The sequence below is a fragment of the Gymnoscopelus microlampas genome (assembly GCF_963454915.1).
Source record: "Gymnoscopelus microlampas genome assembly, chromosome: 6".
NCBI classification, from domain to species: domain Eukaryota; kingdom Metazoa; phylum Chordata; class Actinopteri; order Myctophiformes; family Myctophidae; genus Gymnoscopelus; species Gymnoscopelus microlampas.
Genome location: NC_139943.1, coordinates 278,292 through 296,305, shown reverse-complemented (window position 1 = coordinate 296,305; position 18,014 = coordinate 278,292). Strand labels below are relative to the sequence as shown.

At 40.8% G+C, this 18,014-nt stretch overlaps 2 protein-coding genes across 2 annotated transcripts in view; both read left to right on the top strand.

Moving 5' to 3' along the window:
- The window catches only part of kcnq1.2 (potassium voltage-gated channel, KQT-like subfamily, member 1.2), a gene marked incomplete at both ends in the record, with an annotated part of 592,759 nt that overhangs the window by 435,758 nt on the left and 138,987 nt on the right, over positions 1 to 18,014 (top strand). The gene's annotated exons all lie outside the window — the stretch shown is intronic.
- Positions 10,884 to 18,014, top strand: part of LOC311047249 (uncharacterized protein) — a gene marked incomplete at both ends in the record, with an annotated part of 33,874 nt that continues 26,743 nt past the window's right edge. The window contains 2 exons of the mRNA XM_084059903.1: positions 10,884 to 10,887; positions 12,410 to 12,466. Of these exons, the coding sequence (XP_083916029.1) occupies positions 10,884 to 10,887; positions 12,410 to 12,466 (61 nt within the window). The remainder of the gene's footprint in view (positions 10,888 to 12,409; positions 12,467 to 18,014) is intronic.

The following is an 18,014-nucleotide window of genomic DNA, read 5'->3' as shown; positions in this document are numbered from 1 at the left end:
TGTTGTCAGTGAGCTTCTATTCTGGTTAACCTCCCAGACACTGGTCTTGTCCCAACTGTCTCATCACCTGGGGTGTAATGTATATTGGTTATTGATCATGTTTGTATTCATAGACAAAGAGCTATAGGACAGTTTGTTCTCTAAACTCAAGGCTCATCGGGGCTGAAGACATGTATGAGAGAGTCCATCATGAAAGTCCATGAACAACAAACAGGCTTTTCTCACTGAGAAATGAACATGGAGGCTCTTTGGGTTCAAACATAATCTTTTACAAAAGTTTAAAAAGTGACCAGTGTTGATGATGGTCTGAGGACAAACATCTACTCTCTGTGTCACTTTATTTCACCATGTCACTGGTTGTCACTTTTGTAAGTAAAATACTATTCTTTGCATCCAAAGAGCCTTGATTTTCATTTTTCAGCGCACAAACAAAGCCTTTATGTTGTTTGTGTATTCATAGGCAGCAATGTATTTGTTGATTGATTGATTGATGTACTTTATTTAGTAAGACATGAGAACAACAGTACATGGAAGTACAAATTCACAATACAAGATCTACTAAACTGGAAGACTCATTAAGCACTGAGCTTGTTTAAGATGAGATCCCCATGCACACAAATCATGATGGCATATAAGAGACAGACAGATATACACACTACTATACAGAATGTCATACAATCAGTTTACAGGTTACTGGTATGAAGAGTGAGAAATATGTACAAAAGAATAAAGAGAGAGGGGGGGGTAGGTTAGGACTTGGACAGACAAACACTGACACACACTCTTTTTTTGCTGTGTTTTAGTTTGATGAATGAATTATGAATATATCTTCCAGTGTTTGAATTCCAGGCTCTGAGGTGCATTTCTGAAAAGACAACGTTTAATACTTCACTTGTTACTGTGTGTGTGTGTGTGTGTGTGTGTGTGTGTGTGTGTGTGTGTGTGTGTGTGTGTGTGTGTGTGTGTGTGTGTCCTCCTACAGAAGAAACAGATGGGTACATCACTACATAACTCTACTCTGACACCATACTGTGTGTGTGTGTGTGTGTGTGTGTGTGTGTGTGTGTGTGTGTGTGTGTGTGTGTGTGTGTGTGTGTGTGTGTGTGTGTGTGTGTGTGTGTGTGTGTGTGTGTGTGTGTGTGTGACACCATACTGCAGTAGAAAACACATTGTGAGGAACTCTGTATCATCACAGAGACACCATGGACCAGAAGACGCTGAGTTCTACTAAAAGGTGGAGTGAGATTATAAATAATAATAATGTTTATTTGATTTGATACTTTTAATACAATTCAACGTAGAACCTGAACTTGTTAAAACACCCTCAGAGAGTGGAATAAAAAACTAAATGAGTGATAAACTGAATTCCACAAGATATCAGATAAATGTTCAACATTAACACATTCAATCCGGGAACGTGTCCCTTTAGATTTATTGGGCTATTCAAAAATAGCAGATCTACAAGGTCATAGCACAGCACCGAGTGCCACGCTGTGAGCTTGTAGATCTGCTATTTTAAGTGTTTGTGGGGCCCTTGGCACAAAAGGGTTTGAGACCTCAGGTCCTAAACACTTAAAATAGCAGATCTACAAGCTCACAGCGCGTCACTTTGTGCTGTGCTGTGAGCTTGTATATCTGCTATTTTAAGTGTTTAGTGGGCCTCGCCTCAAGCGCAGTGGTGGAAGAATTACATTCCATTACAGTCATTTAGCAGACGCTTTTATCCATAGTGAGTGACTTACAATAAGTGCATTCAACATAGGTAGGAAAACTACTAATCACCAGAAGTATGAAGTGCATTCTCTTCTAAAACATCAAATGAGCAAGAGATAAAACAAATAAGTGTATTGAATAAATAACATCCAATAAAACAAGAACATCAGTGAAATGAAGATGTATAAACTCTGTAAACACACCCTGGATTATAAACACTAGACCATACCAGGTAAAGTGTGCAGGCCAAAGTAGTTACAAACGTGGGGTTATCCTGTCCTAATTACTCTAACCAAACAATGTTCAAACATACATAAGTGACAACCCCTCCTTACCTAGTGTGTTAACAAAGGTTCTGCCTACAGTACATGGTGTCTATGTATAGAGGCCTCTGTGTTTCCTGTTCCAAGGCAGCAGCATATACAATACAAGAAGAAGAACAGATATATAATAAATACCTAAAGTTTGCTCTGGGAACATAAATGAGGGTTACACAACAAGGCTACACAACAAGGCTACACAACTACACAACAAGGCTACACAACAAGGCTACACAGACAGGGCTACAAACAGATGACAGGCATGACATTCTCATACATGTCTCTACTACTGTAATGTACTTAGTTCTGTCCTTCATAAGAAAAGCACTGACAGAGTCACACTACAACTTGTTCAGAGTTTTAACTAAAACCAAGATGAGAAAACATGTCACTCTAGTTTTAGTATCTTTACACTGACTCCTGGTAACTTTTAGGATTGATTTTAAATGTGTTTTAATAGTTTTTAAGGCACAATTGTTCATCACATTCATACCTTTTAGATTGCCTGTCCAAATATGTTCTAAATCCTCTCCTCAGGTCATCATGCTGACCTCCAAAAATGTATTATTAAAACATGTTGAAGCAGCTTTCTGCTTACAGTACAGTATAAGACAGACAACCATCATAGATAGCTTTAAAAACAAGCTCAAAAACCCACCGTCACTCTTCTTGTTTTTAGTTGATTCCATTGTATTTGTTGTTTTGTTCTTGCTATTTTCCTGTATTGTTTTGATTTGATCTTTGTCTCCTTTTCATTTGTTTTTCATCATGTTTTTCATCTGTTTTTGTTTGCATTTCTCTTTTGTCGTTCTTTTTTTTATATAAAGCACTTTGTGATGTCATGAAAGGTCCTTCCTGTATACAAATAAACGTTATTATTATTATTTCCACAGACGATGAGGGTCCACCAGCCATCACTGCAGTGTGTTTTAGAACCACCGTCCTCTAAGTCTAACACAGCAGATGAAGAATGACAGACCCGTAGAGGAGACAGACCACACCACTCCCAGGTCCTACAACACATGGCTCTGAGGTATACAACCTTATGAATTAATGAATTTTATTTGTATAGCGCTTTTCCAAACAAAGTTACAAAGTGCTTTACATACATGATTAAAAACCGCAAACATCAGCAAGAGAAAGAATAAAATAAGAAAACAAAGAAAAACATAAACAAAACAAAAAACGGCATTTTAAGGTCAGTCCATAAAACAATCCTTAGGAAAAACACTTTATATACAGATGTGTTTTCAGAAGCGATTTAAAAGAGGAAACTGACTCTGCCAACCTAAGGTCCAAGGGTAGGGCATTCCAGAGCACCGGTGCCCGGGCCGAAAAAGCCCGGTCCCCCCGTGTGACAAAGTGTGTTGTGGGAGGATCCAGGAGGGCCCAATCTGAGGATCTAAGCTGGCGAACTGGCTCATGGGGTTTTAGCAAGTCCACAATGTCACTGGGGGCCAGTCCATGTAGGGCTTTAAAAGTGATCAATGAAATCTTAAAATCTTTTCTGTAGCTCACGGCAGCCAATGTAGGGCAGCCAGGATGGGTGTGATATGTTCTCTTTTCTTTGTATTGGTGAGTAACCTGGCTGCAGAGTTTTGCACCATCTGGAGACGGCATAATGTTTTTTTATTGATACCTGAGTAGAGAGAGTTACAGTAATCTAAACGGGATGAAATAAAGGCATGTATGACGGTTTCCAGGTCTGCAGTGGAGATGAATGATTTAATCTTGGCAATATTCCTAATCTGGTAGTAGCAGGACTGGACTACTCTTGTGACTTGTGTGTGAAATGATATGGCTGGGTCAAAAATTACACCTAGGTTACGGGCAGTGAGGGTGATATTTGGAGCTAACGTGCCAAGTTCAGAGTGGAAGGAGTGGGTTGAATTTGGGGGGCCGAATAAAATGATTTCCGATTTTGTGTCATTGAGTTGTAGAAAGTTCTTATCAACTTGTCCAGTGGTTCCAGCTCGTCACGTTGTGCCGCGCTGTGAGCTTGTAGATCTGCTATTTTAAGTGTTTAGGGGACCTCGCCTCAAGCGGGTGCAATACGTTAGTCCGACAGCGCATTCCTCCGACAGTGCAGTGCTCCGACATTAAACGGTAAACCCGAACCAAACCCGCACCCTAACCCTAACCGCACGCGGATGCCACATAGTCGGAGAAAAGGTCTGTCGGATTAACGCATGCCTCCCGCCTCAAGCGCAGTGTTGGAAGATGTACTCAGATATTTTACTTATGCTATTTTAGAAACATCGTGAAAGTTTGTGCAAATCTTTGAATATATATTCTGCAAATGTCTTCTAAATCCTAACAGTTTATATTATCACAATATGTTGTTCCAGGGACCCCCAGAAACACAGATCTGAGTTAAAAATGTTAGCTTTAAAACGGATATATATTTTTTCAAAGATTTGCACACTGATATTTTTTTAATAGCCAAAGAAATATAAAATGACACAGATGCGAGAAGAGTTAAAAGACGCTTATGAGAAACAAATCATTACATTACATTACAGTCATTTAGCAGACACTTTTATCCAAAGAGACTTACAATAAGTGTATTCAACATAGGTAGGAAAACTACTAATCACCAGAAGTCTGAAGTGAATTTTCCTCTAAAACAAGCAAACAAGAGTATACCTAGTGCTAAGGTAAAAGTGTAATATACAAGTAAGACGCGCGAACGCTGGAAGCGAACGCAGCTCGAAAATATTGTGTATTCACAGACTTGTGTGTGTGTGTGTGTGTGTGTGTGTTATGGCTGTAGCTGCACTCTGGCGCACTCTGTGGGTTGCACACAGGCAGTGCAGGCAGTGCACACACACACACAGACAGAGACACAAGCCAAGCAGAGTTTCATAGTATGCTCCACTTGGGCGGAGGCGCGGCTTTGCCGCGCCTCCTTCCGCGTTCGCAATCAGATACATACTGTCTTAAACAGATGAGACACATAGGAAAATCAAATGAGCAAGAGATAAAACAAATAAGTGTATCAAATAAACAGGATCCAATAAAACAATAAATTCAGTGAAATGAAGATGTATAAACTCTGTAGCCACACCGTGGGTTATAAACATGAGTGTGTTACTCAGGTCATCCACAAACAGCTATAGATCTGTTTGTAACCTCAGCCTCCACCATGGCTCTGAGTTGAGGTTCAGCTTCTTAGGCTGCTGACAGAGTGTTGGACACCGTAGAGCGGTGGTCAACCTTACCGTACCCATTTATACCCTTTTCCACAGATTGTGTCTGTAAAAGCCAAATGGGTGAAACATGTCTAATGGATTTGTGTGACCGTGGGTGGCGCTGTTGTCTATATAGTCGTCAAGTTCACTGTCATGAGCAAGAGGTTTGACCCGGAAGGGCAAAGGTTTTTGACCTTAGGTTACTGCAGGTTACCGCTATTCAAACAGCCTGTGGCACAAATTAATTTATCTGATCAGTGTATGGAACCCCAAAAGATGCTGTTTGCACGGTGAAGTAAATAAATAGTTTTTTGCATGAAGAAATGCCTGCATGGTATCATTAGAACACTGAGTCACAGTGAGCGGTTTGGTATCAGATCAAACATAGTGTCGGCGCGTCAGTCAGGTCCAACCACAGGTTCATCTCCTCAGTAGCTCTGTATGAGACAGGAGCTCCTTTAATAGTATCCATAAAGTAACGCTAGTCCTCCGTGTGCTCAGATGTTTGACATTCTAGTGGTCAATAAACTTTAAGTGACGGGTTGAAACAAGCTTCTTTAGTTCTCTGCCATTTTCCCTCTGCGGACGAAACTGGATCAGTACTGACACCTGCTGGACGGAGGTTGACTGGACACAGGCTGAATAAAAAAGTGATTTAAACTCTTGTTTCACTTACATTTTATTGACCACTAACATGTAAAACATCTGAGAGCAGGAAGAAAGACCTTTACCATTTTGATATGATGTGTGTAAAAAGGTAAAATCTGTACTGTTGGTGGAGGGAGAGGTTCTGATAGGAGCTCAGACGACCACAGACCACAGCACCAGTATCTACAGACCACACTACCAGTATCTACAGACCACACTACCAGTATCTACAGCACAGACAAGAGGGTTTATCAGTGTTAGAAAGCCTGTTGGGTCTACTGTATAGGGATGGATTGGTAACATAATGAAACACAGTTTGTATAACCGGATATTGAGCAATGTTAAAGGGGCTACACCATGAATTAAAAAAATATATATTATATATAAATATTTCCCCCTAATACGTTTTAACAGGTTGTAAGCCTGAAAAACATCCAGATATTTTTTCTCACAATCTGACTGTCTGTCATTCCAAGCTTTTTCAGCTGCAATACCAAAACGTCCTATTGGGCAGGGGGGAGCTACTGAGCAATTCTGTCTGGCCATCGTCAATGCAAAATCAGTGCAAGTGACATCACTTGCACAGCCATTCTGAAATGGCCTGTTAAGACACGCCCATTCAGGAAATCCATGAAATGAGCATGAATGACTGAATGTTAAAAAAATATATTTTTTTGGGTACAAGAGACACTGGGGAGCCCAAAAAATACTAAAAACCTAAAAAAAAATGAAATTCATGGTGTAGCCCCTTTAAACAAAAAACAACAATGTTACAATTCATACAGTGCAAAAATACCATATAAATACAAGCAGTGATGCATGCATAGCAGAACATAGTGTGGTAGAGACAATAGTTGTGGTGTAACTGTTTAACTGTGTTCAAAGGCCAGGGAAAAGAAGTAGTAGAAGTCTTTAATAGTGATTTAAACATGTCTATGGACTGAGAGGCTCTTATATTAAAAGAAAGGCTATTCCAGAGCCTCAGGGTGGCCGCAGCCAAGGCTCGGTCGCCTCTAGACCTTTTGTTAGTCGTGAGCTCAATTAGTAGCAACTGATCAGCTGACCTTAGGGGTCTGCCTACCTAACTACTCTAACCAACCAATGTTCAAACATACATAAGTGACAACCCCTCCTTACCTAGTGTGTTAACAAAGGTTCTGCCTACGTGGTGTCTATGTATAGAGGCCTCTGTGTTTCCTGTCCCAAGGCAGCAGCATATACAATACAAGAAGAACAGATATATAATAAATACCTAAAGTTTGCTCTGGGAACATAAATGAGGGTTACACAACAAGGCTACACAACAAGGCTACACAACAAGGTTACAACAAGGCTACACAACAAGGCTACACAACAAGGTTACACAACAAGGCTACACAACAAGGCTACACAGACAGGGCTACAAACAGATGACATGCATGTCATTCTCATATATTTCTCTACTACTGTAATGTACTTAGTTCTGTCCTTCATAAGTAAAGCACTGACAGAGTCACACTACAACTTGTTCAGAGTTTTAACTAAAACCAAGATGAGAAAACATCACTACAGTTTTAACATCTTTACACTGACTCCTGGTAACTTTAAGGATTGATTTTACATTTATTTTAACTATTTTTAAGGCACAACTGTTTATCACATTCATACCTTTTAGATTGCCTGTCCAAATATGTTACAAATCGTCCCCTCAGGTCATCATGCTGACCTCCAAAAATGTATTATTAAAAACATGTTGAAGCAGCTTTCTGCTTACAGTACAGTATAAGACAGGCAACCATCATAGATGTTTGTGTTGTTTAATGTTGTGTTCATGTTCTTTTGCTTACATTTCTCTTGTGTCGTTCTTTTTCTATATAAAGCCCTTTGTGCTGCATGTGATGTGATGAAAGGTGCTTCCTGTATACAAATAAACTTTATTATTATTATAATTATTTCCACAGACTAGTCAGGTGATGAGGATCCACCAGACATCACTGTAAAGCAGAGACAGCAGAACTAGCAGCTGCTACAGACCTCTAACACACCACAGATCAACCAGATGAACAATCAACCCTCTGTACCCAGAGAGGAGAGACAGTTAGACCACACCACTCCCAGGTCCTACAACACATCGGGTCTGAGGTATACAACTTAATCCAGTGGTTCCCAAACTGGGGGTCTGTACACCCAGGGGACCCAACTAATGATTTAGGAGGTTATCTTTAATGTGCAACATATAGTTTTCTCACTCAACAGTAAACAAACAAGTGTTTACAGGGTATCTGCATGTTTATATTTAAATCACGTAAGAAAGAGGCAAATGTTGTGTGAAAATAGTAATGTAAGTAGTTTTTCACAGAACGGGCTGCGTGATTGTAGCCTAATGTATACCGGACGTGACAAAAGAACAGATCTACAAGCGCACAACGTGATGCAGTGTGATGTGTAGTTAGTTAGTACATTTGGCACAATATTTGGAATGGAATTATACCATTCTATGCTTTATTTTTGCTACACTCTTTGGGCATTGCACATAGGAGTAAGAGACTCATTATTCCGCTGAATGATTGTTATATAGGCCTGGAAATTGGCTTAGGGGGTTCCAGGCCTATATAACAATCATTCAGCGCAATAATGAGTCTCTTACTCCTATGTGCAATGCCCAAAGAGTAATTCTCATTTATACTTTGGCTTTTCAAAAATAGCAAATCTACAAGTCTGCAAGTTGAATAAATCACAGATTGAGGCTTTAAACTTAGATGTGATGAAATCTCCCTGCAGAGCCATCAGGGTTTATTATAGAAGATGATTCTGAACATTTATTTTATTGTTACATAAATTTTAATCTGATCTAAATCACTGAAATCACTTCAGTCAGAGTGAGGACTTGGTCCATTATATGTTGTTAGACTGCCATCTAGTGACCAAACACAGTAATGACCTAAGTACCTTATCCACATAGTGAATGTAGACATAATATAATATACACTTTAATGATATTAAAGTGTATATTATTATATAGAGATGAGACATTTACATTGTGTTCATATAGAGGAGAGACATTTACATTGTGTTCATATAGAGGAGAGACATTGTAATAGTGACAGAGCTGTCATTCAGGATAACCAGACAGTCATTCAGTTTAATGACAATATTAATATATGTCCTCTCTCTCCTCATCTCATGCAGGACGTTCCAGACCAGAGCCCTCTGTCCTCCACCGTCCTCCACTGTCCTCCAGCACCGTCCTGTCTGCAGTGTGAACGTGTGAACCTATAGGATACCAGGTAAACATTTACATTACAGTCATTTATCAGACGCTTTTATCCAAAGAGACTTACAATAAGTATATTCAGCATAGGTAGGAAACAAAACTACTAATCACCAGAAGTCTTTAAGTGCATTCTCTTCTAAAACAACTAAGAGTATACCTAGTGCTAAGGTAAAAGTGTAATATATCAGCTACATACTGTCTTAAACACATGAGACACATAGCAAAATCTGAACAAAAGAAAAGAGTCCGCACAACGTCTTAATGCTCCCGGCAAATGTAATGAGTAGAGCACTAGAGCGGTCAACATAACAACGTTTGGGCCGATGTGGGCTTGGTCAGGTATACTGAGTAGTGTGAGGAGACTGGTAGAAGAAGAACAGAGGAGGGCAGGATACACTAATCACTGAGTGCAGGCACCCGGGGACAACACCCCAGTTTGTGAGTCTATGACACACAGACTGACTCACAGATCTATGACAGTTACATAGAATAGCCATTATTCTTTAGTGGCCATCAGGAAAAAGGGAAACATTTGTAGTAAATATGTGTCTATACCCTATACTAAATACCAGTCTACCACAATGTATATAAACATAGCTCCCTGAACCATAAACAGATAAACCACACAGTCAGATATATATGAACATTAAACATTAAAAATGCAATAAAGCAAGACAAGACTAGTACAGTGGTTCTCAAACTTTTTCATGTCAAGGACCCCCAAATTGACACTTATTAGCCCGCGGACCCCCATTTGAAAAGATATGCCAAGGACCCCCATAAGAGAATATTTTTACGGCTCTATAGCAGTGATTTTCAAGCATTTTAATTTCAAGGACCCCCAGTTTGACACGCATTAGGCTACGGACCCCCATTTAATGGCATTTCTATCTCTTGGACCCCAATCTATATTGTAAAATCAATGTTAATTTAACTCTGAGAGTGTACAAATGGAACCAAATGGACCCGTTAGGGTCCATTTGGTTCCATTTGTACACTCTCAGAGTTACAGACCCATAAGGGTCCATTTGGTTCCTAACTACCATTTAGCTGGGTACCTCCTGGAACCCCCTCAAGTACCCCTGGGGGTCCCCGGACCCCACTTTGAGAACCAACGGACTAGTATACATGTTACAGAAAAGGTTTAATGTCGAATTCCTCGTTTAACCCATGAGGAGCCATAGTATTTAGAGAGTAAATGTGAAACATTTCATGTTGTAACAGGCGGCGTTCTAAATTGCCTCCTCTACGGGGCTGTGACACCTTTTCAATGCCTGTGTAACAGAAAGTACTAATACTGTGGCCTGCTTGTCTAAAGTGTAGAGCCACAGGATTGCGTTCGTCCTCGCATCTAATGTTAGGGCGGTGCTCGCTGATGCGAGTACGTAGGGGTCTGTTGGTCTTTCCTACATACCCCAAGTCACAGGGACATTTAATAAGATACACCACATGTTTGGTACTACAGGTAATCACACCGCGTATCTTAACGGTTTTACCACTGTGGGGATGTGTGTAAGTTTTGCACTTAGTCGTAAAGCCACACTGGGAGTTGCCCACACCTGTAGTTCCCGTCGGGAATGTCATCCAAAAAGGAGCTTTGTTTTAGTTCGGGCGTATAAGATCTCACCAACTGGTCCCTCAAATTAGGAGGCTGTTTAAAAACAACAGCTGGGGCTTCTTTAAAGACAGTATTGAGTCTGTGGTCCGATTTAATTATTTGCCAATGTTTTGCACTTATTTTTTTTTAAATCAAAGCCCATGGGTGAGTATCTGAGGACACAGAAAGGAGAATTTGCCTTTTGAGGTCTGATTTTAGGTATGAGACATTCCTCTTGCGTCATGGTTTTAAAACGATCAACAGCGACATCAACCCATTCCTGTTTATACCCTCTATCTCTAAATCTGTTGGTCAAGTCAGTGGCCTGTACACTATAGCCAGCATCAGTGCTGCAGACCCTGGTGCCATATGAAACTGACTAATGGGCAGGCTTCTAATCAAATGTGTGGGGTGAAAACTATCCCCTCGAAGTAGAGTATTCCTATCAGTAGGTTTTCGATGCAGGTCTGTCTGTATGGAGTTGTCATTTTTTCATGACCAACACATCCAGAAAACTAATGCTTGTGTCACTGAACTCGATGGTAAATTGCAAATGTTCGTTGGCCGGATTTAAATAGGCATGAAACGATTTAACCCATTGAGACCTGAAGCCGATTCTACATGTCTCCTAAATCTCAACAGTATTCTGAAAAACGTATGTTTCTATATCAGTGGTGCTCAATCTTTTTCATGTCAAGGACCCCCAAAATTATATGTATTTGGCCGCCGACCCCCATCAAAATATCTTGTTCTAGGGACCCCCAGAAGCAAAGATTTGAGTTAAAAATGTTCGCTTAAAAATATATATATATTCAAAGATTTGCACACATTTTCACGATTTTTCAAAAATAGCAGATCTACAAGCTCATAGCGCGGCACTCGGTGCCGCGCTATGAGCTTGTAGATCTGCTATTTTTGAATAGCCCAACGTGTAAAATAATGCGTTTTAGCTCAAATCTAAAAATGACACAGTTCCAGGTCTCAATGGGTTAAGAGTTTCTGCCAACCCATCCATAAAATGAACAGGTCATCGATATTAACGCTGATAAAGTAGAATATTGGAATAGTAAGGATTAACAGTAGAGTCTAGAACAAAATGTTGCTCAAAATAACCCATATATAAATGTGCGTAGTTGGGGGCTGCCCATGGCTGTCCCCTTAGTTTGTAAGAAGTCATTTTTGTAGAGAAAGTCATTTGTAGTCAATACTAATTTGGTGAGCTCAGTGACACAGGCTGTGCTAGGTTTAATAAGAGGATCTCTTTGCCTCAGAAAATGTTGGTGTAAAGGCTGCTAACATCCAACGTGACCAACAGACACTCTGTGATGGGTACTGTAGGCGCACAGACTTTAATTTGCTAATAAAATCAATCGAATCCCTGGTATAAGAGGGGAGAGAAGTAACCCATGGTTTAAGGCAATAATCAACAAAGGTAGAGACATTAGCACATATCAAAATCAAATGAGCAAGAGCTAAAACAAATAAGTGTATCAAATAAACAAGATCCAATATAACAATAAAACAAGAGCTTGTACAACTAGTTAACAACAAGTAGGCAAGGCGTACTGTGTCTTTTATAGCGCCACCAGGAGGCCTGATCTGTCCTAACTGTCCTCATGGTGTGTTCTTCATGTTCAGTCTGTGTGAGGTTATGTTGTCCTAACTGTCCTCATGGTGTGTTCTTCAGATAACACCGGGGCAGATGACACCGATGGTGATGATGAAATCTTCCATCTTGTCTTTGGTAAGCATGACAAGAATCCTGACTTTGGAAAGATTTGAACGTTTCAGTCATATCTAACTATTGTACTCAATCCAGTAAACCTCACCCATGATTAACACATTGACCGCCAGAGGTTAATCTCATAATGTACTCACCAGTGCCAACGTTTTATTGTTGTTTGTTGTTTTTTTCACGTCGCCATAGACCTTGTTAAAATCCTTAGAATTGAGCTGCGCACAGTGATCGACGAGGAGAAGAAAACAACAAGGAGAAAATTGAGTTTCAGTTTCGTCATTAGAACAACAAGACACTTTACATGTAGAGCAGAGACCCCACAGTCCATCCTGAACAACAAGACACTTTACATGTAGAGCAGAGACCCCACAGTCCATCCTGAACAACAAGACAATTTACATGTAGAGCAGAGACCCCACAGTCCATCCTGAACAACAAGACACTTTACATGTAGAACAGAGACCCCACAGTCCCATCCTGAGCAACAAGACACTTTACATGTAGAGCAGAGACCCCACAGTCCATCCTGAACAACAAGACACTTTACATGTAGAGCAGAGACCCCACAGTCCATCCTGAACAACAAGACACTTTACATGTAGAACAGAGACCCCACAGTCCATCCTGAACAACAAGACACTTTACATGTAGAGCAGAGACCCCACAGTCCATCCTGAACAACAAGACACTTTACATGTAGAGCAGAGACCCCACAGTCCATCCTGAACAACAAGACAATTTACATGTAGAGCAGAGACCCCACAGTCCATCCTGAACAACAAGACACTTTACATGTAGAACAGAGACCCCACAGTCCATCCTGAACAACAAGACACTTTACATGTAGAGCAGAGACCCCACAGTCCATCCTGAACAACAAGACACTTTACATGTAGAACAGAGACCCCACAGTCCATCCTGAACAACAAGACACTTTACATGTAGAGCAGAGACCCCACAGTCCATCCTGAACAACAAGACACTTTACATGTAGAGCAGAGACCCCACAGTCCATCCTGAACAACAAGACACTTTACATGTAGAGCAGAGACCCCACAGTCCACCCTGAACAACAAGACACTTTACATGTAGAGCAGAGACCCCACAGTCCACCCTGAACAACAAGACACTTTACATGTAGAGCAGAGACCCCACAGTCCATCCTGAACAACAAGACACTTTACATGTAGAGCAGAAACCCCACAGTCCATCCTGAACAACAAGACACTTTACATGTAGAGTAGAGACCCCACAGTCCATCCTGAGCAAGCAATGTTGCGACAGTGGCAACGAAAAACTCCCTCTTTACTGGAAGAAACGTCAGGCAGACCCTAGGCTCTAGGGTGGGGGCCTTCTGCCTCGACTGTGTGGCCACAGACCACACCACCAGTATCTACAGCACAGACAAGAGGGTTTATCATCATCTTCTCATGTCTCTACTACTGTAATGTACTTAGTTCTGTCCTTCATAAGTAAAGCACTGATAGAGTCACACTACAACTTGTTCAGAGTTTTAACTAAAACCAAGATGAGAAAACATATCACTCCTGTTGGAGCATCTTTACACTGACTCCTGGTAACTTTTAGGATTGATTTTAAATGTGTTTTAAATGTTTTTAAGGCACAATTGTTTATCACATTCATACCTTTCAGATTGCCTGCCCAGATATGTTCTAAATCGTCCCCTGAGGTCATCATGCTGACCTCCAAAAATGATTTTTTTGAAAAAAACATGTTGAAGCAGCTTTCTGCTTTTATGGGCCAACGGCCTGGAACAAGCTCCTATTACATATAAGACCATAGCAACCCATTGCATGTATATTCCATTACATATAAGACCATAGCAACCCATTGTTTATTCCATTACATATAAGACCATAGCAACCCATTGCATGTATATTCCATTACATATAAGACCATAGCAACCCATTGCATGTATATTCCATTACATATAAGACCATAGCAACCCATTGCATGTATATTCCATTACATATAAGACCATAGCAACCCATTGCATGTATATTCCATTACATATAAGACCATAGCAACCCATTGTTTATTCCATTACATATAAGACCATAGCAACCCATTGCATGTATATTCCATTACATATAAGACCATAGCAACCCATTGCATGTATATTCCATTACATATAAGACCATAGCAACCCATTGCATGTATATTCCATTACATATAAGACCATAGCAACCCATTGCATGTATATTCCATTACATATAAGACCATAGCAACCCATTGCATGTTTATTCCATTACATATAAGACCATAGCAACCCATTGCATGTATATTCCATTACATATAAGACCGGCAACGACCATAGATAGATTTAAAGACCCACTTTTTCACTCTTGTTTTTAGTTGATTCCATTGTATGTGTTGTTTTGTTCTTGTTATTTTCCTGTATTGTTTTAATTAGATCTTTGCCTCCTTTTAATTTGTTCTTCATCATGTTTTTCATCTGAATGTTTGTGTTTAATGTTGTGTTCATTTTATTTTGCTTGCATTTCTCTTGTGTTGTTCTTTGTATATAACATGAAAGGTGCTGCCTGTACACAAATGAAGTTTATTAGTATTATTATTATTATTTCCTGGGAGGAGACCCCGGGGCAGACCAAGGACCAGATGGGCGGATTACATCTCCACACTGGCCTGGGAACGCCTCGGAATCCCCCAGGAGGAAGTTGCTAATGTTGCTCAGGAGAGGAAAGTCTGGGGCTCTCTGCTGGAACTGTTGCCCCCGCGACCCGACTCCGGATAAGCGGTTGAAGATGGATGGATGGATGGATGGATTATTATTTCCACAGGTGAGGACAATGAGGGTCCACCAGACATCACTGCAAAGCAGAGACAGCAGTGTTTTAAAGGGCGGCCATAGCTGAATGGTTAGTGAACCCGTGAATGGTTAGTGGCTGAATGGTTAGTGAGCCCGCCTAGGGAGCCAGAGGCCCTGGTTGCCCCAGGTTCGATTCCTGGCCAGGTCAGCATATGTGTCGATGAAATGAAATTTGTCCCTGAGCAAGACTCTTAACCCCTAATTGCTCACAGGTTCTCATTGGAAACAAGACCGCAAGGACTTTCATGAACGACCTGTTAAAAGGAATTATCCTTATCCTATAGAACACCAGCCGCTGCCGGGCTCTGACACACCAGATGAAGAAAGACAGACCGGTAGAGGCAGCTAGACCACACCACTCCCAGGTCCTACAACACATGGGCTCTGAGGTATACAACCTTATCAACTTGTCCAGTGGTTCCCAAACTGGGGGTCGGTACACCCAGGGGACCCCCCAAATGCTTTTGGGGGTTATCTTTAATATGCAACACAGTTTTCTCACTCAACAGTAAACAAACCAACATACAGTATAAGTGTTTACAGGGTATCTGCACCTTTATATTTAGATTACGTAAGAAAGAGGCAAACGTTGTGAAAATAGCCGATTTACAAGCTCACAACACCTCGCAGTGCGAGGCGTTGTGAGCTTGCAGATCTGCTATTTTAAGTGTTTAGGGGGCCTCGCCTCAAGCGCAGTGGTGGAAGAAGTACTCAGATATTTTCCTTAAGTAAAAGTAGCAATACCATGATATAAAAATACTCTTGTTACAAGTAAAAGGCCTGTGTTCAAAATGTTACTGTTGAGTAAAAGTACTAAAGTAGATCTGCTATTTTAGAAAAATCGTGAAAATGTGTGCAAATCTTTGAATATCTAAATCCTAACAGTTTATATTATCATAATATGTTGTTCCAGGGACCCCCAGAAACACAGATCTGAATAAAAAAAAATGTCAGCTTTAAAATATATATTCAAAGATTTACACACTGATATTTTTGAATAGCCAAATAAATCTAAAATGACACAGATGCGTTCGCGGTCTTCAAGGGTTAAAAGACTCTTATGAGAAACAAATCATTACATTTACATCACATTACATTATTACACGGCTTGGTTGAATGCTCGATTCTGATTGGTCAGTCATCGGTCATTATTTCTGGATAATGACCGATGAGCTCTATAACGGACCGCTGTGTAATCAGAGACTTAGAACACCTGCTCGTGCCAACCTGCGCTGCTTGGTTTTACCCTTCTTTCAGGGTGATTATGCACCTCGGCTTCGCCTCGGTGCATACCCCGCCGGGCTTCAAATTTCAATAATGACCACCTCCCCATGCATTATCCCTTGCTTACATTACATTACATTACATTACAGTCATTAATCAGACGCTTTTATCCAAAGAGACTTACAATAAGTGCATTCAACATAGGTAGGGAACTAAACTACTAATCACCAGAAGTCTGAAGTGCATTTTCTTCTAAAACAAGCAACTAAGAATATACCTAGTGCTAAGGTAAAAGTGTAATATATCAGATACATACTTTCTAACAGATGAGACACATAGGAACATCAAATGAGCACGAGATAAAACACATAAGTGTATCGACTAAACAAGATCCAATAAAACAATAAAATCAGTGAAATGAAGATGTATAAACTCTGTAGCCACACCCTGGATTATAAACATGAATGTGTGTTTACTCCTGGACATTCACAGACAGCCATAGACCTGTTTGGAACCTCAGCCTCCATGATGGATCTGAGTTGAGGTTCAGCTTCATAGGCTGCTGGCAGAGTGTTGGACACCGTAGAGCGGTGGCCAACCTTACCGTACCCATTTATACCCAACACTCCCTGCTGACAGGTTCTGTAGGATTACGTTCACCCTCCCCCCGAACATGGGCCAATAGGCTCTATGCACAGCAGCCATATGACATTCACAGGTGTTACCAATGATACTAATGAAGGCTCTGGTCAAACTGGTCAAACAGAGTCAGGGTGCTGACTCACTGGAAACACTCTGCTACACCAGGGGGTCTAAAATGTGGGGTCCAGGGACCCTCATGGTTCCTTAAGGGGTTTCCAAATAGTCCCTTACAGGTTTGTAACTCTGAGAGTGTACAAATGGACCCGTAAGGGTGCATTTGTACACTCAGAGTTCTGGGGGTTGTCGGAATTGAAACATCAGAGAACCACTGTGCTCCACTAAATGGAACAGAGCCTTCATTAGAACCACTGTGTTACACTAAATGGAACAGAGCCTTCATTAGAACCACTGTGCTACACTAAATGGAACAGAGCCTTCATTAGTACCACTGTGCTATACTAAATGGAACAGAGCCTTCATTAGAACCACTGTGCTACACTAAATGGAACAGAGCCTTCATTAGAACCACTGTGCTACACTAAATGGAACAGAGCCTTCATTAGAACCACTGTGCTACACTAAATGGAACAGAGCCTTCATTAGAACCACTGTGCTACACGAAATGGAACAGAGCCTTCATTAGAACCACTGTGCTACACTAAATGGAACAGAGCCTTCATTAGAACCACTGTGCTACACTAAATGGAACAGAGCCTTCATTAGAACCACTGTGCTACACTAAATGGAACAGAGCCTTCATTAGAACCACTGTGTTACACTAAATGGAACAGAGCCTTCATTAGAACCACTGTGCTACACGGAATGGAACAGAGCCTT